At 40.5% G+C, this 15397-nt stretch overlaps 1 protein-coding gene across 1 annotated transcript in view; it reads right to left on the bottom strand.

The window, feature by feature from the left end:
• The window catches only part of GAP43 (growth associated protein 43), a 98153-nt gene extending 83801 nt beyond the window's left edge, over positions 1-14352 (bottom strand). The window contains exon 1 of the mRNA XM_036092709.2: positions 14192-14352. Within this exon, the coding sequence (XP_035948602.1) occupies positions 14192-14221 (30 nt within the window). The 5' untranslated portion in view covers positions 14222-14352. The remainder of the gene's footprint in view (positions 1-14191) is intronic.
• Positions 14353-15397: the final 1045 nt, after the last annotated feature.

Below are 15397 nucleotides of genomic sequence, written 5' to 3'. Positions count from 1 at the left end.
GTTGAGACTGGGGATCCTGTTGGCAGTCAGAAAAAGATTTCCAGGGGACAGTTAGATATAAAGCGAGGTAGACCCCACACGGGTAGGTTTGACTGGAGAGCCTAGAGAATTTGAGACCCACTTGTCCATGTAGGAGTTGTGGGCATGAATTAGATTACTCATGGAGCTTCTTTTGAGGAAGAACATTCAAGAAAAAGGTCGAAAGCCTGGGTAACACCAACTTTTCAGTTAGTAGAGAAAGAGGAGCCAAGGGAGGGGGGCGGAAATAAAAAATATGCAACCAAAGATGCAAGAGAGAAAAAGGAGCTAAAATAGGCATTATGGAAGCCAAGGAAGTAAAGATATTTAAGAGAGAAAACATGTTTCATGGTTTCAGATGTCCTAGCGAGATCATTCAAGATAGCTCCACTTGTCTTTCCCAGAGTTTACTGAGACTTCTGTTTGTATTGTATACTGCCTTGGAGTCTAATGCAGAGCTACTGAAGAGTAGATATCAAGATATCAATCAATATGTGTTTCTTGAACCAGATACTGAACTTGATAACTTACCTTCAAAGAGTTTGTAACTAGTTGGGAGAAATCAGGTACATATAAATACATACGGCCAATTAAGTAAGGCTCTGTTTAATGTATGCTGAAGAAATGGGACAGGTAGTATATGCTACTGAAGATCTAAGAGGGGAAGAAATCACAGAGAACTGTGGTAGTCAGAAAGGCCTTCAACATGAGATAACTCTTGATTCAGGACTCAGGTTGGGTAAGATTGAAGTAGGCAGAAAGGGGACTTAGCAAGTAGTGGGAATGACAATGAACAAAGGTCCATTTAATACTTAAATTCATATTAAGTCTGGCTGGGACAGGATGCCGAAGTGGAGGAGGAGCTTAGCTACAGAACACATTATTTTGTAAGCTGGAAGGCCTTAGACACAACTTAGTCTAATTTAAAGGAGATGGCAACCCAAAGAGATTAAATTTGTTTAAATTCACAAGCCTAGGGGCACCTGGGTGGCTCAGTCGTTAAGTGTCTGCCGTCGGCTCAGGTCATGATCCCGGGGTCCTGGAATCGAGCCCCACATTGGGCTCCCTGCTCAGCGGAGAGCCTGCTTCTCCCTCTCCCACTCCCCCTGCTTGTGTTCCCTCTCTCGCTGTGTCTCTCTCTGTCAAATAAATAAATAAATAAACAAACAAACAAATAAATAAATAAATTCACAAGCCCAGTCAATGACGGAACCAGTAGAAGGCAGGGCAAGATTCTGAGGAGCCCTTAAAAACAATCATAAATAAATAAATTGGAATTAACCCTGTAAACAAAGAAATACCATTGACATTTTGAGAAAAAGTGGAGTGAAATGTAAGATTAACCAAAAGGCAGTGTGCAAAGCCAATGCCAAAAGCAAGGAATTTTGGTGACTATCCAGCCTTTCTCACCTGGAGCTTCTCATCTAAACCACAGAACATAAATAAATGACTTGAGTGATGATCTTCTCCATTCTCACAAGGATGGTGTGTTCCTAGTACCAGTCTAGACACACAGGAAAGAGGTTAATTCATTATGTATATTCATAGGCCTTAAGGCTTGGTTGTCTTTTAGATTGCTGGTTGAAAAAGGCTGGCAGAAGAAGGAAAGGACAGATGTGAAAGATACCACAAGTAGAATTTGCTAACTGATATTATGGCTTTTGTGAGAGAAGGAAGAATAATCAGTTATTCCCAGGTTATGAGCTGGGAAATTGGGAATGTGCTGTTATCTCTCAAAGATATTATCAAGAGTAGAGGAGTCAGAGTTCTAACCTAGGGAGAAGATAATTAGTTTAACATGAGACTTTCTGAGGCACCAACAAAGAATAAAAAGAAAAAAATATATATTTCTAGTATCCGAAAATCTTGGATTATGGGAAAATTAAATTTTCTGTTGGTTTTCCTATGGTTCTTATAGTTTGATTCTTTATGGATAGATTTTTACAGTACACCCAAGTTCAAAGTAACAATATTGATAAAATATATTTAATAAAATAAATTTCAGTTTGTTCATGAGCCAATCAGTTTCCAACGTCACTAGAATGATAACGTAGAATTGGAGAGGCCTGCAGAAAAACCCGTTAAGTATTGAAAGATACAGTCTTGCATAAAATAGGGCAATACCTGTGATGACAAAATTGGCATTTCTTTTCTAAGTCAAGAATCAATAGTTTCGGGTGCCTGGATGGCTCAGTTGGTTAAGCGTCTGCCTTAGGTTCAGGTCATGATCCCAGGGTCCTGGGATCAAGCCCCACATCGGGCTCCCTGCTCAGCGGAGAGCCTGCTTCTCTCTCTCCCTCTGCTCCTCCCCCTGCGTATGCTCTGGCTCTCTCTTGTTCTCTTTCTCTCTCTCAAATAAATAAATAAAAGGTAAAAAAAAAAAAAAAGGAAAAGAAAAGAATCAATAGTTTCTTCCCGCTTAAGTGAGGATAAACCTGAATTTGGTCCTGAGTGTGCTTGAATATACATAAGTAAACTAATGCCCAAACTTCTTGTATTCTTTCCTGAATACGCCTGTTCTTGGGCTTATTGTGGGCTTATTACATCTTCCAGCTGACGTTCAGAAGTGAAGTCGGAGCCATCTGTGGTCATTAAATTTCCCATGACAGTTTTTACTAGAGGGTTATGGCCCAATTCCAAACTGAGTAATTCTGTTTTACAGCTCCTCCTCCCTTTTCAATTATAGTAATCTTCATTTCCTCCTCTATAGTGGTTTCACCCCAGAGGTGTAAGGTATGAAGTTCAAGATGGAAGAAAAAATATGCAAGAAACAAGGTCTTCATGTTTTCTATACAACTCTCAGTATGGAGCACAAATCTGGCTGAGTTATCAAAAGCTATCACCCCAGTGTCTTTCAATCAAAGGCAATCAAAGCCATGAGGAACATTGAATTTATATTAGCATGAAAGACTTATTCAAATGAATACTAAATACCAACCTGATTTCTCCAGAGTAGCTTTCCCAGGTGATCTGAGTAAACAAGTCCTTGAGATACAAGGTTAAGGGAAGATTGCAAAAGATACTCTTCAGAACAAAATACATTTGAATAAACCAAACCCCCACGTCAGATCTGAGTAAAGAAAAAGCGAATGTTTTTTTAAATGAGATGATATCATGCTCTCCCTCCTTTTGAAAATCTCAGAAGTTTTTAGAAACATTAATCCAATAAAACTTTGGAAGAAAAATTCTTCAATGCCTAGGTAAAGATGAAATGGAGTAAGTTGATGATGGGCCACTTATAAAGTCTCACTATTAATTTACATCTCTCAAATAAAATAACACCTTTTTAAAAGTGATTTAAAGAGAAAGGACCTTCCAATGCAATGTCCACCAAATCATACCCAATACCTATTGCCCTTCCCCCCCCAGAGCCCTATATGTAAGAGTCTGGATAGCCAAATTGAGCTGCCCTCAATAGGACATATACCTAGAAATTAAACTGCAAGTTAATTATTAGAAATTGAGAATTTTCTTTTTAAAGAAATTCTGGTTTAATTGGTGGGGTGGGGAAGTAAATAATGAAGACAATTGCTTCTACTGGAGTTTAGATGGAACTGTGGAAGGCATCTTTGGAATAGCTGTTAAGGATCTAGTTTGGTAATTAGGAGGAGATTTTACTTCTCATCTTATACCCCAAGCAGGTAAGTTGGTTTCTGAACCAAAACAAAGAGTGGGAAGAGGATTTGCATTCTAACAGCCCCTGGTCTATGCCAGTTCCTTGGCTAGTCGTGCTAAGGGATTCTGAAGTCATTTAGATTTAGATTCTGAAGCAGCCAATTTTTGCTTAACCTTTGGAGATCATTTAATTAATTTATTTTTTACTCTCCTTATCTAGTTCTTTTATATAGTTGTTAATGGGAAGATATTAGGGTCTTTCAAATTTTCATTTAAAAATAACATTTTCTGAATAGTTATTGGAACTGGGATTATAAATAATGGCTGTAAGGCTAATTACCAAAATTCTACATTTAGAGCAAACTGGTGCATATGGAGACAACAGCTCAATATTTCAGAAAGTGCCAATTTGCTAAAAATAGATACATATGATGATTATTGCTGGAATTAATTCAAGGACATTCAAAATGAGATGACTAATATCAAGGGGTAGCATTTCTCTGATACAAATCCAAGGGAGATGTTCTACACCCATTATTGCCCAATCCTTTTGCAGAAATGGATCCCAAAAACTAAAAAAGAAAAACTAGAGCAAAGTTACCCTATGTGAAATTAGCAAGAATATATGGTAGCTAGTATTCCTCTTAGACAGGTAGTACCTGCCAGAGTTCAGCTCCTGGAAGACCTTGAAAACCCAGTGCTTATCAATTCCAGGTGTGGAGATTTGCCCTAACCTTCTTTTTTATGGGATCAGTTATCTGTTTGGTTACTGCTTCCTTTTTTGAATCGTCAGGGATGATAACCCTACCAATAATAGGAATACACAATACAGGACAAATTGAAAGCAACCAATGGGAAAAATTAGTGTCCACCACATCTGAGGTAAGTCCCTCCTGATCTGGTTAGCTACCCTATTATACACATATACATATATATACAGGAGACTCTTTCTCAGCCAATTTACTCTCTTAATAGATTCACTGGTGTGGGTCTCTAGAAATTGTGTATGGAGTGCGACTTGGTCCTTCCTCCAATCAGAGATAATTGGATTACTGGTAACTAGCTGATCCAAGAAGGACGAATTAGATTCATTCATTCTCATTCTTTCTCTATATCCTCTCTCTCTCTTTGAATGTGAACAGATGATATATATACACACACATATACATATTTATATTTATCTCTCATTTAGAATTTTGAATTGTGAGATAGAGAAGCTAAGGTTATTAGTAACTGGGTCTTTTAAATTCAGGGCTCCAGAAATAAAGTCTATGAATTCCTGCTCTTGAGGTTTCTATGAGCTTGGCTGTTCAACTTCTTAGTTTTGTGTGATACCTAGTTTCCCTTTGATAGATCTCTTTCATAGACTTAAAGTTGGTTTCTATTATACCCCATCCAAGTACATATAAATAATAGAAGTGTGTGTGTGTATGTGTTTGTGTGTGTGTGTGTGTAGAGAGAGACAGACTGAGAGACAGAAAGAGACAGAGAGAGAGAGAGGTGGCGAGAGTGAGGGATTAAGGGGTGATATTGACCCTTAATAAACTGTAAACATAATCAAAGAAATGATTGTTTCCTCTGGACACCAGCTTATTTTGAAATTTCTAGTTAATATGCTTTTCTATTAAACTCTATATCAGCCTGACATATGAAAGATTTTCCAAAATATGCATGATATTAATTTTTCTATATTAGACTTTTACTTCTAGGAGAAACAGAATGTCCTGGACAAACTTGATCCAATTATTACACTTTAAAATATTTCAAATATTACCCATATATTAAGAAATCAAATTCTTTAGGTTGCAAAATTCCATTGCCTATATGAGAATTTGATAAATTTTATTAAATTGGTAATTTATGTCTATCAATCAGGGACACAGGAGAACTGAAATGTCCTTTGTAGAGATCCTGAGTTTAGAAGATTATATATGGCATTAGAGTTGGGTTGGAGAGGCGCCTGGGTGGCTCAGTCGTTAAGCGTCTGCCTTCAGCTCAGGTCATGATCCCAGAGTCCTGGGATCAAGCCCCGCATCGGGCTCCCTGCTCCGTGGGGAGCCTGCTTCTCCCTCTCCCACTCCCCCTGCTTGTGTTCCCTCTCTCGCTGTGTCTCTCTCTGTCAAATAAATAAATAAAATCTTAAAAAAAAAAAAAAAGAGTTGGGTTGGAAAAGGTTCAGGATTGCATATCACTTCTTCTGATCAAGGTTAACTCCTGATGCATCGGGGAACCTTGAAGTATGAAAATGGTGCTCAGGTGATAATCTTTGAACTGTGCTTCCCCCAATCAGGTTTCATCACAATAGTCAGTCACTCCCAACCAGCCCCACACGCCTATTCTTCTGCCTGACTGGGCCCTCATGTGATGGATGTGAGCACAGCATGCCTGGTAATCTGAGTGCCGAGAACCCGGTTTAGAAGTGAGGTGGGGGTGGGGATGGGGATGGGGATGGGGGAGAAGCAGCCAGTTTAACAAATGGAGAAGAGAAGAAATCTAAATATGAAGGAAAGACTAAAACAGAAAAAGATCAAAGAAAAAATAGTGGAGATTTCTAAATGCATTTGAACTGACCCTGGGGTTGCATGACAATTTGAACATTGGCTTATTTAAATTCTGTCACTAAAGTTTTTGAAGGAAATGATAAAGATATACTATGCTCCCATCCATTAGCATGGTTCCTATTTACTCTGTAGAGAATAAGGAGAGGTGGGAATGGATTTTATACAGAAAGCAAGGGTACTTCTTTGCATAGAACCATGAACACTTTGGGTTTCAGTATGTGATATTCCTCAGTTAATAATATCTTACACTTGAAAACACATTGTTTGCAAAACACTTTTATTTTTATCACTTTATTTGAGCCTCACACCAACCTAGTAGAAAAGGCAAGTCAGGATTTGGAGTGTTCTTTTTATGTGCCCACTATATCGATGGATAAACTGAGGCTCAGAAAGATTAAGTTACTTACCCAAGGTCACAGGACAAGCAATTGGCAGAGCCAGGTCTAGAACTCAGGGGAAGGGTTTATTTCACTACAAAGACATGAAACAGGACATTAAACAAAGAATATCTAAAAGAATAAGATCTGTAAATAATTAAGGATAGGGAATCTGGAGGGTCACACTCCCATACTATAACCTGAACTCTCTGCAAGTGTGGCACTCTGATCTCAGCAGACAGGAGAGGGAATTGTAACTTTGACCACAACCACTTTGTGAGGAGGACCAATGGAATTGAGTATGCATTTACACAAAGCCAGCTCTGAATAAGTTCACAGGAATAGTCTGCTCCAAAACACCTCCCCTAATGGCCCATTATCCATCTCTCCCTTCCTATTTTTTTTTTAAGATTTTATTTAATTTTTATTTTAGGGAGAGAGAGAAAGAGAGAGAGCACAAGCGAGCAGGTGCAGGGGCAGAGGGAGAAAGAAAGAAGCAAACTCCTTGATGAATGAGCCCTACCCAGGGCTCAATCTCAGGACCCTGAGATCATGACCTGAGCTGAAAACAAGAGTCGGAAGCTCAACCAACTGAACCACCCAGGTGCCCCTTTTCCCTTCCTACTTTTATTCCTTCGATGAATATTTTTTATTGAGAAGCTACTATGTGCTAGACATAGCTTAAAATATCTATTTTGTCTAAAACACCTCTTTGGAAAGTTGGAAGGAACACTCTTTTTTTTTTTTTTTTTAAGTTCTCTTTTCATAGCCTCATGCATCAAACACTAGCATAGGCCGGTATTACATAATCAGAAACCTCCCCCTGGACCTGAGGAGGGAAAAAAAAGAAAAACTCAAAGAAAGAGATTGAAAGAGATTGAGAGCAATGAGCAAGATATGGAATAAAGGTGTGGAGATTAGAAAACATTACCCAGCTTTAGCAGTTGAAGACAAACTTCACCTATAAATCATTTTGTCTTACTGTTCTTCTCAAGGCCATGCCAATTCAGTCAGAGAAAATAAACTATGTAGAGTCTGGCAAAGAGCATTTTCATGGAGAGCTGTGGTTGCAATTTGCCCTATATTAACCACAATAGGCCTATTTCAGAAGCCAAATCCCTTCAGTCCATTGAAATGTAAGAAAGATAAAGTTGATCTGATTCTCATTCATGTAACAGACATTTGAGGGGCTACTTACCATTCAACCTCCTTTTACCTCCATGAGAGATTTCCCTTTGTGGAATAGTAATTGGATACTTCAGTGGGAAGGAAAGAAACCCAAGTAAAGGTAAAATTGATTCTTGAGCACAGACCCCAGGGCACAGGCCAACACTACATATATTTTTGGAAGTTTGTGTGTCAATGAGGTAAATCAACTAAGTAGCGAGAAACTGAGTCAAATTCTATTTGGAACAGTTGTGGGCAAAGCACCATGTGTAAGCACTGTGGGATCTTAAAGGAAGGGCAATAGAAGATCCGAGACTGGTAACCATGTGTCTAACCTGGCACTCTGCTAACCTCAGAGGGTGGACTAGTTTGCTGGGTGGCTGTGGGAAGACACTGAAAGGATGTTTCCAGATAGCACCAGTTACGTAGTTTGGAGAACCACAATATAAATGGGCTCATTTTGTGTCTGCTTTCATTAAAAACTGATGATTGTCATATTTATACATCAATAATTAGAATCAATGATGATTAGCTTCATCTCAAAATTTGATGCCAATAGATTAAGCAAAAATCTGCTAGTGGTTCCATCCATTTAGCCATGCCACAAGTTATGGAAAGTTTGTAAACCTGGTTTTATATTTATTTAGGAAACATATTATCCACAGATAAAGCCAGTTACTCTACGTGTCCAACATTGTGATAGGCCTGGAACTAGGGAAAGAATTAAGATTCCACCCAAGCAGCTCACAGTAGAGACACTGGTTTATGAAAAAAAAAAAAGCTATATAGTGCAACAAGTGATTTAATAGTGATGCTACAAAATATAGAATGGTCACAAAGAAAGTGGAACTTAACTTAGGGAGGTCAAGAATGGCTTCAAAGAGCTAACTCTGACAGAGGAAATGGGAATTTTCCAGGCAGAGACAGAAGTGTCATGTGGACAAAGTATACAGTATGAGCAAGAGCACCAGGGCCTGAAATATAGATGTGGTATCATCAGGTTGGAGGAGCAGGTATTTGAGGATGGGACTGGAAAGGTAGGCAAGACTAGATCATGTCATCCATGCCAAGAACTTTGTATTTTAGCTTACAGTTAACAGGGAACCACTGGTGGATTTTAACAAGGAAAATAATATGACCAGATTTGCATTAGGTAAAGATAAGTGTGGTATTCTATGCAAGGAGAATTGAAGAGCAAGATGGAGATGGGAAGTCCAAGCAAGAAGCTTATTGCCTTGGTCTAGATGAGAGGTAACAAAAGTCAGAACCAGGTTATTTGTGATGGAGTTGAAAAGCAGAGGACGGATTCAAAAGCTTTTTACCTATAATCGAAAAATTTAGTATCTGGATGTGAGGATTGAAAGCAAGGACTGCCTTCAGATTACACCCAGGTTCCTAGAGCTTGGAAGCTGGATAGATGGTGTTATAGCATAAGGGATGGAATTTGGAGGAAGACTAAGTGGTACCACACAGAAGACACTGAGTCTGGTTTTGTACATAATGAGTGCGGGTGTCTCTGAAATACCTAGACCTAGTGATATCCACGGATCAGGCACCGAGGAAAGATATCTAGTCTACAGATTGGGAAATCACCCTGGCAGTTAAAACTTCCAAAATGGATGAGACCACCTAGAATTAGTGTGTCAAATGAGAAGAGAAGTGGATCAAGATCATTAACGAAAAGATAATTGATATTTGAGGGGAAGAGAGTGAGAAAGTCAACAAGGAAGACTGAGAGGGAGGAGAGCTAAGGCAGCTCTCATGGGAGCCAAGTGAGGAATTTCAGGAAGAGGAAAGGACAACAATACAAAATGCCAAAGAGATATCAAATAAGATGGAAACCAAAGAGTCACTGGAGGTGGTGTCTTTTTTAGAATATGAGAACAGAAGCTTTATTAAAGTAAATGGAATAGTGAATGAGGAGTGCTAAAGAGAAGGAATCACCCCTGACCAGAAGGAATTGCTCACTGACAGTAGGCACACCACAATCCTGACAAACAGGCAATCCCAAGCCAAGACTCCCATCGCACCAGCTTGGAGAGAAAATTTTCTTACATTTGTATTGATTTTGTCTTCACATGAATTTTGTTTAATCTCTACAAAAGCCCTTTAGGGTCAGCAAGGTGGGGTTTTTGTTTGTTTGGTTTTATTTTTTTAGTCTTCATCTTACAGGAGGTAACTGAAGCCTGGTATTATCTGATTCATTCAAGATCACAGAATGAGTAAGTGGCATAAACTGAGGACTCTCAGCACAGTGCTCTTCCCAACACCTCAGAGAATGTTAAGCAGACTTCAGTACAATGGTGCAGAGGCAATCCGACCACACTTCAGAAACTCAGAAGGGAGAATTGCCCACAATCACTTTCTTGATTGATAACAGACATGCTTGGTTGCCTGAATGCCTCTCTGATAGCTAATAGGGAAGTGAATAATTAAATGCTGTATCTTCTCTTGAGATGACCTGCGTATGTTCATCCTTTGAAATAGAGGAAGATTTTAGACTTGTCTTACTCTATCAATGAGAACAAGGGGAATATTTGGTTAATATATATGCACTCCTGTTGACTAAAAGACACCCCCCCTTCTTTATGGGGTCAGGTAAAACTGAAGTATGTGGATTAATCAGCCCCACGCACTGCACTGACAATTTCGCCATGAGGGAGGCAAAGGAGACCCAAGCTACTCTCCCTCTCAGTGAGCGGGAGCTTTGCCCTTTCGCATAAAACATGAAAGGAGGTTTCTGTAGTTTTGCCAACTCAGCAAGAGAGAAAATTAACCCTACATTTTCTTATCCCCATTGCCTCAGCCTAGGGGGGGTGGGGGGACTTGAGTTGTAGATTGACAGCATGAGGAAGCTGGGCTCATTGTGTATGCACCTTGGCATGGCTTAGAAGGAATTACAGTCACCAGATATGAACTCATTTCTAGATTTACTGTGAATTTTCTAAGGTTCTCTGCAAGTCCAGATAATTTGGCAGAAAAAAAAAAAAGCCCTTAAATAATTTCCTCTTCTGTTTAAATTCGGAAATGTGTGATAGAAATCACCATTAAAAAAAAAAAAAACACACAGTTTCAATTATATTAAGTAGAATGCCTCCATTTAATTAATTCACTTAGTCCCTGGGTGACACTGGGTGTGGCTCAGGGAGATTTAGGAGGAATCCAATTTATCACTAGGAGGAATGGTCTGCACCAAGCAGCAAGGCGGCATCCTTCCACACCTTTCCAACACCGCAAGGGAAAGGCGCAGTGAGGCTGGAATTCCAAACCACAGATCACACTCCCTCAGATAAGAATTATTTGTTTTACGAGGAAAAAAGCAGATATTGGTGGGGTTGAGAGGTGGGGGACGGAGGGGCCACTGGCTTGCACTGGTATTCTTTACACTTCGATTACAATTTAAAATCCTTATTTTTAAACAAAGGAAGCACCTCAGTTTTCTGGCTTTGTGGACACAGATCACATCTTGCAAGTTTTTCATCATCTGCAATACGCATGGTAATTAAGCTATTTAAAGTTAGCCCCAAGATATTTGAAAATCAGAAACCAATAAAATCTCAGGGATTCTTTTATTCCTCCTTTGCCCACTCCTTTATCATGTTCTCATTGCCACCCGACTCTCATGCTCTTCTTCCTGCTATAATAATCCATAGTGATAACTAATGGCTAATAAAGATCATTTACGCTTTCTTCTCACCCACTGGCCATGTATTACAACTCAGAAATCCAAGATTGCTTCTTTATGCGGCTCAAGTGGAAGAGGAAGGAAGTGCAGTCCCTCCAGCCCCCTCCCACGTTTCTGCTGGATTTCATGGGTGTGGCAGAGTTTAGACCTTTGCAGGTTTTTGCCCTTGTTTTATTCCCTGTTAAGGACTAGGATGATGAATAGATGGCAGAGGGATAAACACAATCGGGTTCTGCCCTGAATGATAGAGGATCATTTCACCCACAAGCAGGAAACCTGTGTGAGACTTAAGTACTCACGCTATCTAAATGCCAGTCAGTATAGTGTGGAGCCCACGCCCTGAATACACCATTCCTTCTGTCTGATTTAATGGTATCCTAAATACTGACTTACGTGAATGATACACAACAGTACTCAACAGGGCACATGGCCATTTCACACAGAGGTACGCATGTATAAAATGCATGGGCAAATATGACCATTTCTATACCTTTCATGTTCTCTCTTGAATATGATTTATGCTAAAACACATGCGGGCATGTGGAATCTGTGCAGAGTACATGCCTGACTGTTGTACATGAAGCATGCGGAGGCTCTAGACATTTACATGCGAATTTCTACAACTCCCCAAACACAATTTCAGCTTTATCACTTTGCACATCACAGTGAATACTTGGGGCTGTTAGTGAGATAGAACCCAAGCGAAGGCAGCTGTCCCCCTTTTTGGGAAGGGAATTCTTTTAGCTTCAATTCCCTTTCTAAAATTATGCTTGGTTTCTTTTGTCGGAGGGGGTGTGTGTATACTTGTATGTGTCTACATGGGGTAGCAAAAAGTTGTAAACCGGCATATTTTTCTATCCAAAATGAAACCTTTTTTAATGAATAGCATTGGCTTCCTTAGGGCTCCGCCTTCCTAAATTTTATTTCCTCAGCTCACCAGTGGGGTAACCTCAGAACGTTTCCTTGACAGTGTGCTTAACCCAGCCACCTGTATCCATTGCATTTATGTATTAGAATGAAGGGAGACAAGAAAAGGAAATGTCCTGGTTTGAAAAATGAGCCAATGGAAGCAGCAATCTCTGGAACCATATAGCAGTTTAGGGAAGTGGTACGTGTAAGACCCTCATGCTCTTTTTCAAACACCCCTACACAAGCCACACACAAAACCCCGGGGTGTCTGCTACTTCGAAAAATTTATTTATTTATTTATCTATCTATTTATTTATTTATTTATTTAACTTATTTTTTCCCATGCCTCTCCACCCCTCTGCACCCACTGATCTATATTCTGCTTCTGTTTCCCTTCCCCTCCCTCTCCTTCTTCATCCTCATCCCCCCCACCCCCCCACCCCCGCCCCTTCCAGGGCGATGGCTAAATGTGCAAAGCTGGCAGGCTGTTTCTTCTCTGCTCCCCTCCACCCACTTCGGATTCAGCGAGTGTATTACAAATTGCCCAATATCCAATACCTGCACAGGAATAATGCCCAAATCCTATCTCTTGCACCCCACCCCTAAGGCAATCAATCTGCAAAGGGCTTTTTTGACCAAGACCTGCCCCCCCCCACGAGTATGCACACACGCGCGCGCGCGCGCACACACACACACACACATACTCACCCACATCTCACACCCATTTTTCTCTTTAACCTTCGCCAAAATCACTCAAACATGTTCCAATAAATGTTTGAAAGCTTCATTTGGAGAATGCCAGGGCACTGTCTGTTGCTGCAGAATACTGAACTCGTCATTCCTCCCCACCCTCAGCCCAATCAAGTTTCTAAAATGTCTTTCAAGAAATAAGTGAGCAATTTGAAATAGAAGAGAAACCTGGGTAGTGGGGGAGGGACGGAGGGACGCGGATTCTCGCTAAGCTTGTATGTGTCCCTCTTCTGATGAAAATGAGTCACCATGCTTAGTATCCAAAATGTTAGCCCCTCTCCAGTCACTGACAATCCCCGGAAAGATGCAAGGGTAGGGAGAAGGGAAAAGACCTGATTTCCAACAGGTAATACTCGGCTCGTCTTTCCCATCCCATCGGAGCCCAAAGCTCCTAGGGGCGTGGTCCACCTTCTCCTCCGACCAGCTGGTGCACAATCGGCTACCGATCTTGGGAAGGCGATTTTCCCCCTCCACACGGCCAATTTCTCCCCCAGCCCCAGTTGTCTTTAGAATCTCTTTTTAAAAAAACATCTTCCAAATCACAGTTTCATTCATTCATTGAAAAATAAATAAATAAATCCTTCACATGTTTTTCCATTAATACCTGCGCCCATTTGAAGCTCATGCATGTACGAAATAAGGCTTCTTCCGCAGCACATGTGAGAAAATCGTAGGACAGAACAAGCAACACTCATTACTGAATATGATTCCTTCGACCCCGCTTTTTGCAAATAATTTAAAGGATTGCCTCCCCATCTTGTAGGTAGAGTCCACATCTTTTCCCCACACCCCTTCCTGTACCCACACCCGCAAAACCAGAGACCTAAAACGCTGAGCATTCACTAAGAACCCCACAAATCTTATTTCTAGCCAAACAGGCATATTTTTTTCTAACCTCATCCTAATTAGTAGCAGCGTTCCCAAACCAGAGCATGAAAGACAGAATGGAATAAAAGCTGGGATGCAACCATCAGTTACCATATGCTAAGGAAACGCGAGCACCATGGCCAGAGCAGAAGCAGTTAAAATATTTTTTTTTCTGCCTTTACAGGGAAATATTGTAGTCTGGTAATTTCACAACAGCAAGAAGTAAAAATCTTTAGCTCTACCTGTTTGGTTCTTCTCATACAGCACAGCATGGTTGTATCGTCCCTTGCCTTCTTCCTGCCTTCTCTCCTTCCTCCTCTCTCTTTCTTATTCCCCCCCTCTCCACCTCTTTTCTGCTCGCTTGCTCACTCGCTCTCTCGCGCTAGCGCGCTCTCCCTCTCCCTCCCTCCCTCTCTCTCTCTCCCTCACACACACCAGGGCAGTTAGCAGCAACTGTAAGGTCCACAGCTACTGCTCATCGCACATGCTCGCTCGCTCCCTCTCCCTCTTCCTCTCTCTGGCTCTCTCCTCTCTCCTCTTCCCTCTCTTCCCCTCTTTTCTCCCCCTTTCCCTCCGTCTTTTTCTTCCCTTTCTCTTTCTCAGAATTGTTCACTAGCTTTCAATGACTAATCATTTCCCCAGCCCCCACCCCTATTCCAGACAGTCACCCCCTCCCAGTCCCCTGCCAGCCTCATGAATATTTAAACATCTCCAATCTGGACCCAATTACCCACCGACTTTCCCACTGCATTGAGATGGTGGGGTGGGGGTAGAGACGGATATTCCAGCCGGTTCAGGAGATTGGATGGAATGTGTTTTAGGGAAGAGGGGCTTGAGGAACGCTTGTATTTCTTTACTAACTCTTCTCTTTTCCAATATCATAAGAGCAAAGAACAGCTTAGTCAGACCTGTACCAATATGTTATATTTGCTATTTAGATTTTATGTACATTTAATAATTGTGAGGGTTAAGTTCTCTCAAAAAAATGAAATAGTATGTAAATATACACTATGTATACTGTTCTCAGTATTCATATAATCTAAAATACATATATATAAGCTTAAATATGCACAAAGAACATATCTCATATATGCTCCAATATCCTTGAGAAATCCACATGAATATGTAGCATTTTAAACATTCGAAGCACTTAAGTTAAGAAATGATAACTAATGTTTAGGAATTAGCATTCATATCTAAAATCACATGGTGGTTCTTAATGCACTCACACCTGTTTGAAAATTGAGGTTTCTTCTAATTTTATTTAAAAAGCAGAGCACATTTGAAAAATAAGTCTGTAATACTAACGGTGCCCAAAATGATATTTTACAGTTTGGTCAAGAAGAGTAAAAGTCGGGGCGCCTGGGTGGCTCGGTCAGTTTAGCGTCTGGATTTGGCTCAGGTCGTGATCCCAGAATCCTGGGATCGAGCCCCACGTCGCCAGGCTC

Source organism: Halichoerus grypus, chromosome 1, assembly GCF_964656455.1.
Source record: "Halichoerus grypus chromosome 1, mHalGry1.hap1.1, whole genome shotgun sequence".
NCBI lineage: Eukaryota > Metazoa > Chordata > Mammalia > Carnivora > Phocidae > Halichoerus > Halichoerus grypus.
This window is presented reverse-complemented; position numbering and strand designations above follow the sequence as displayed.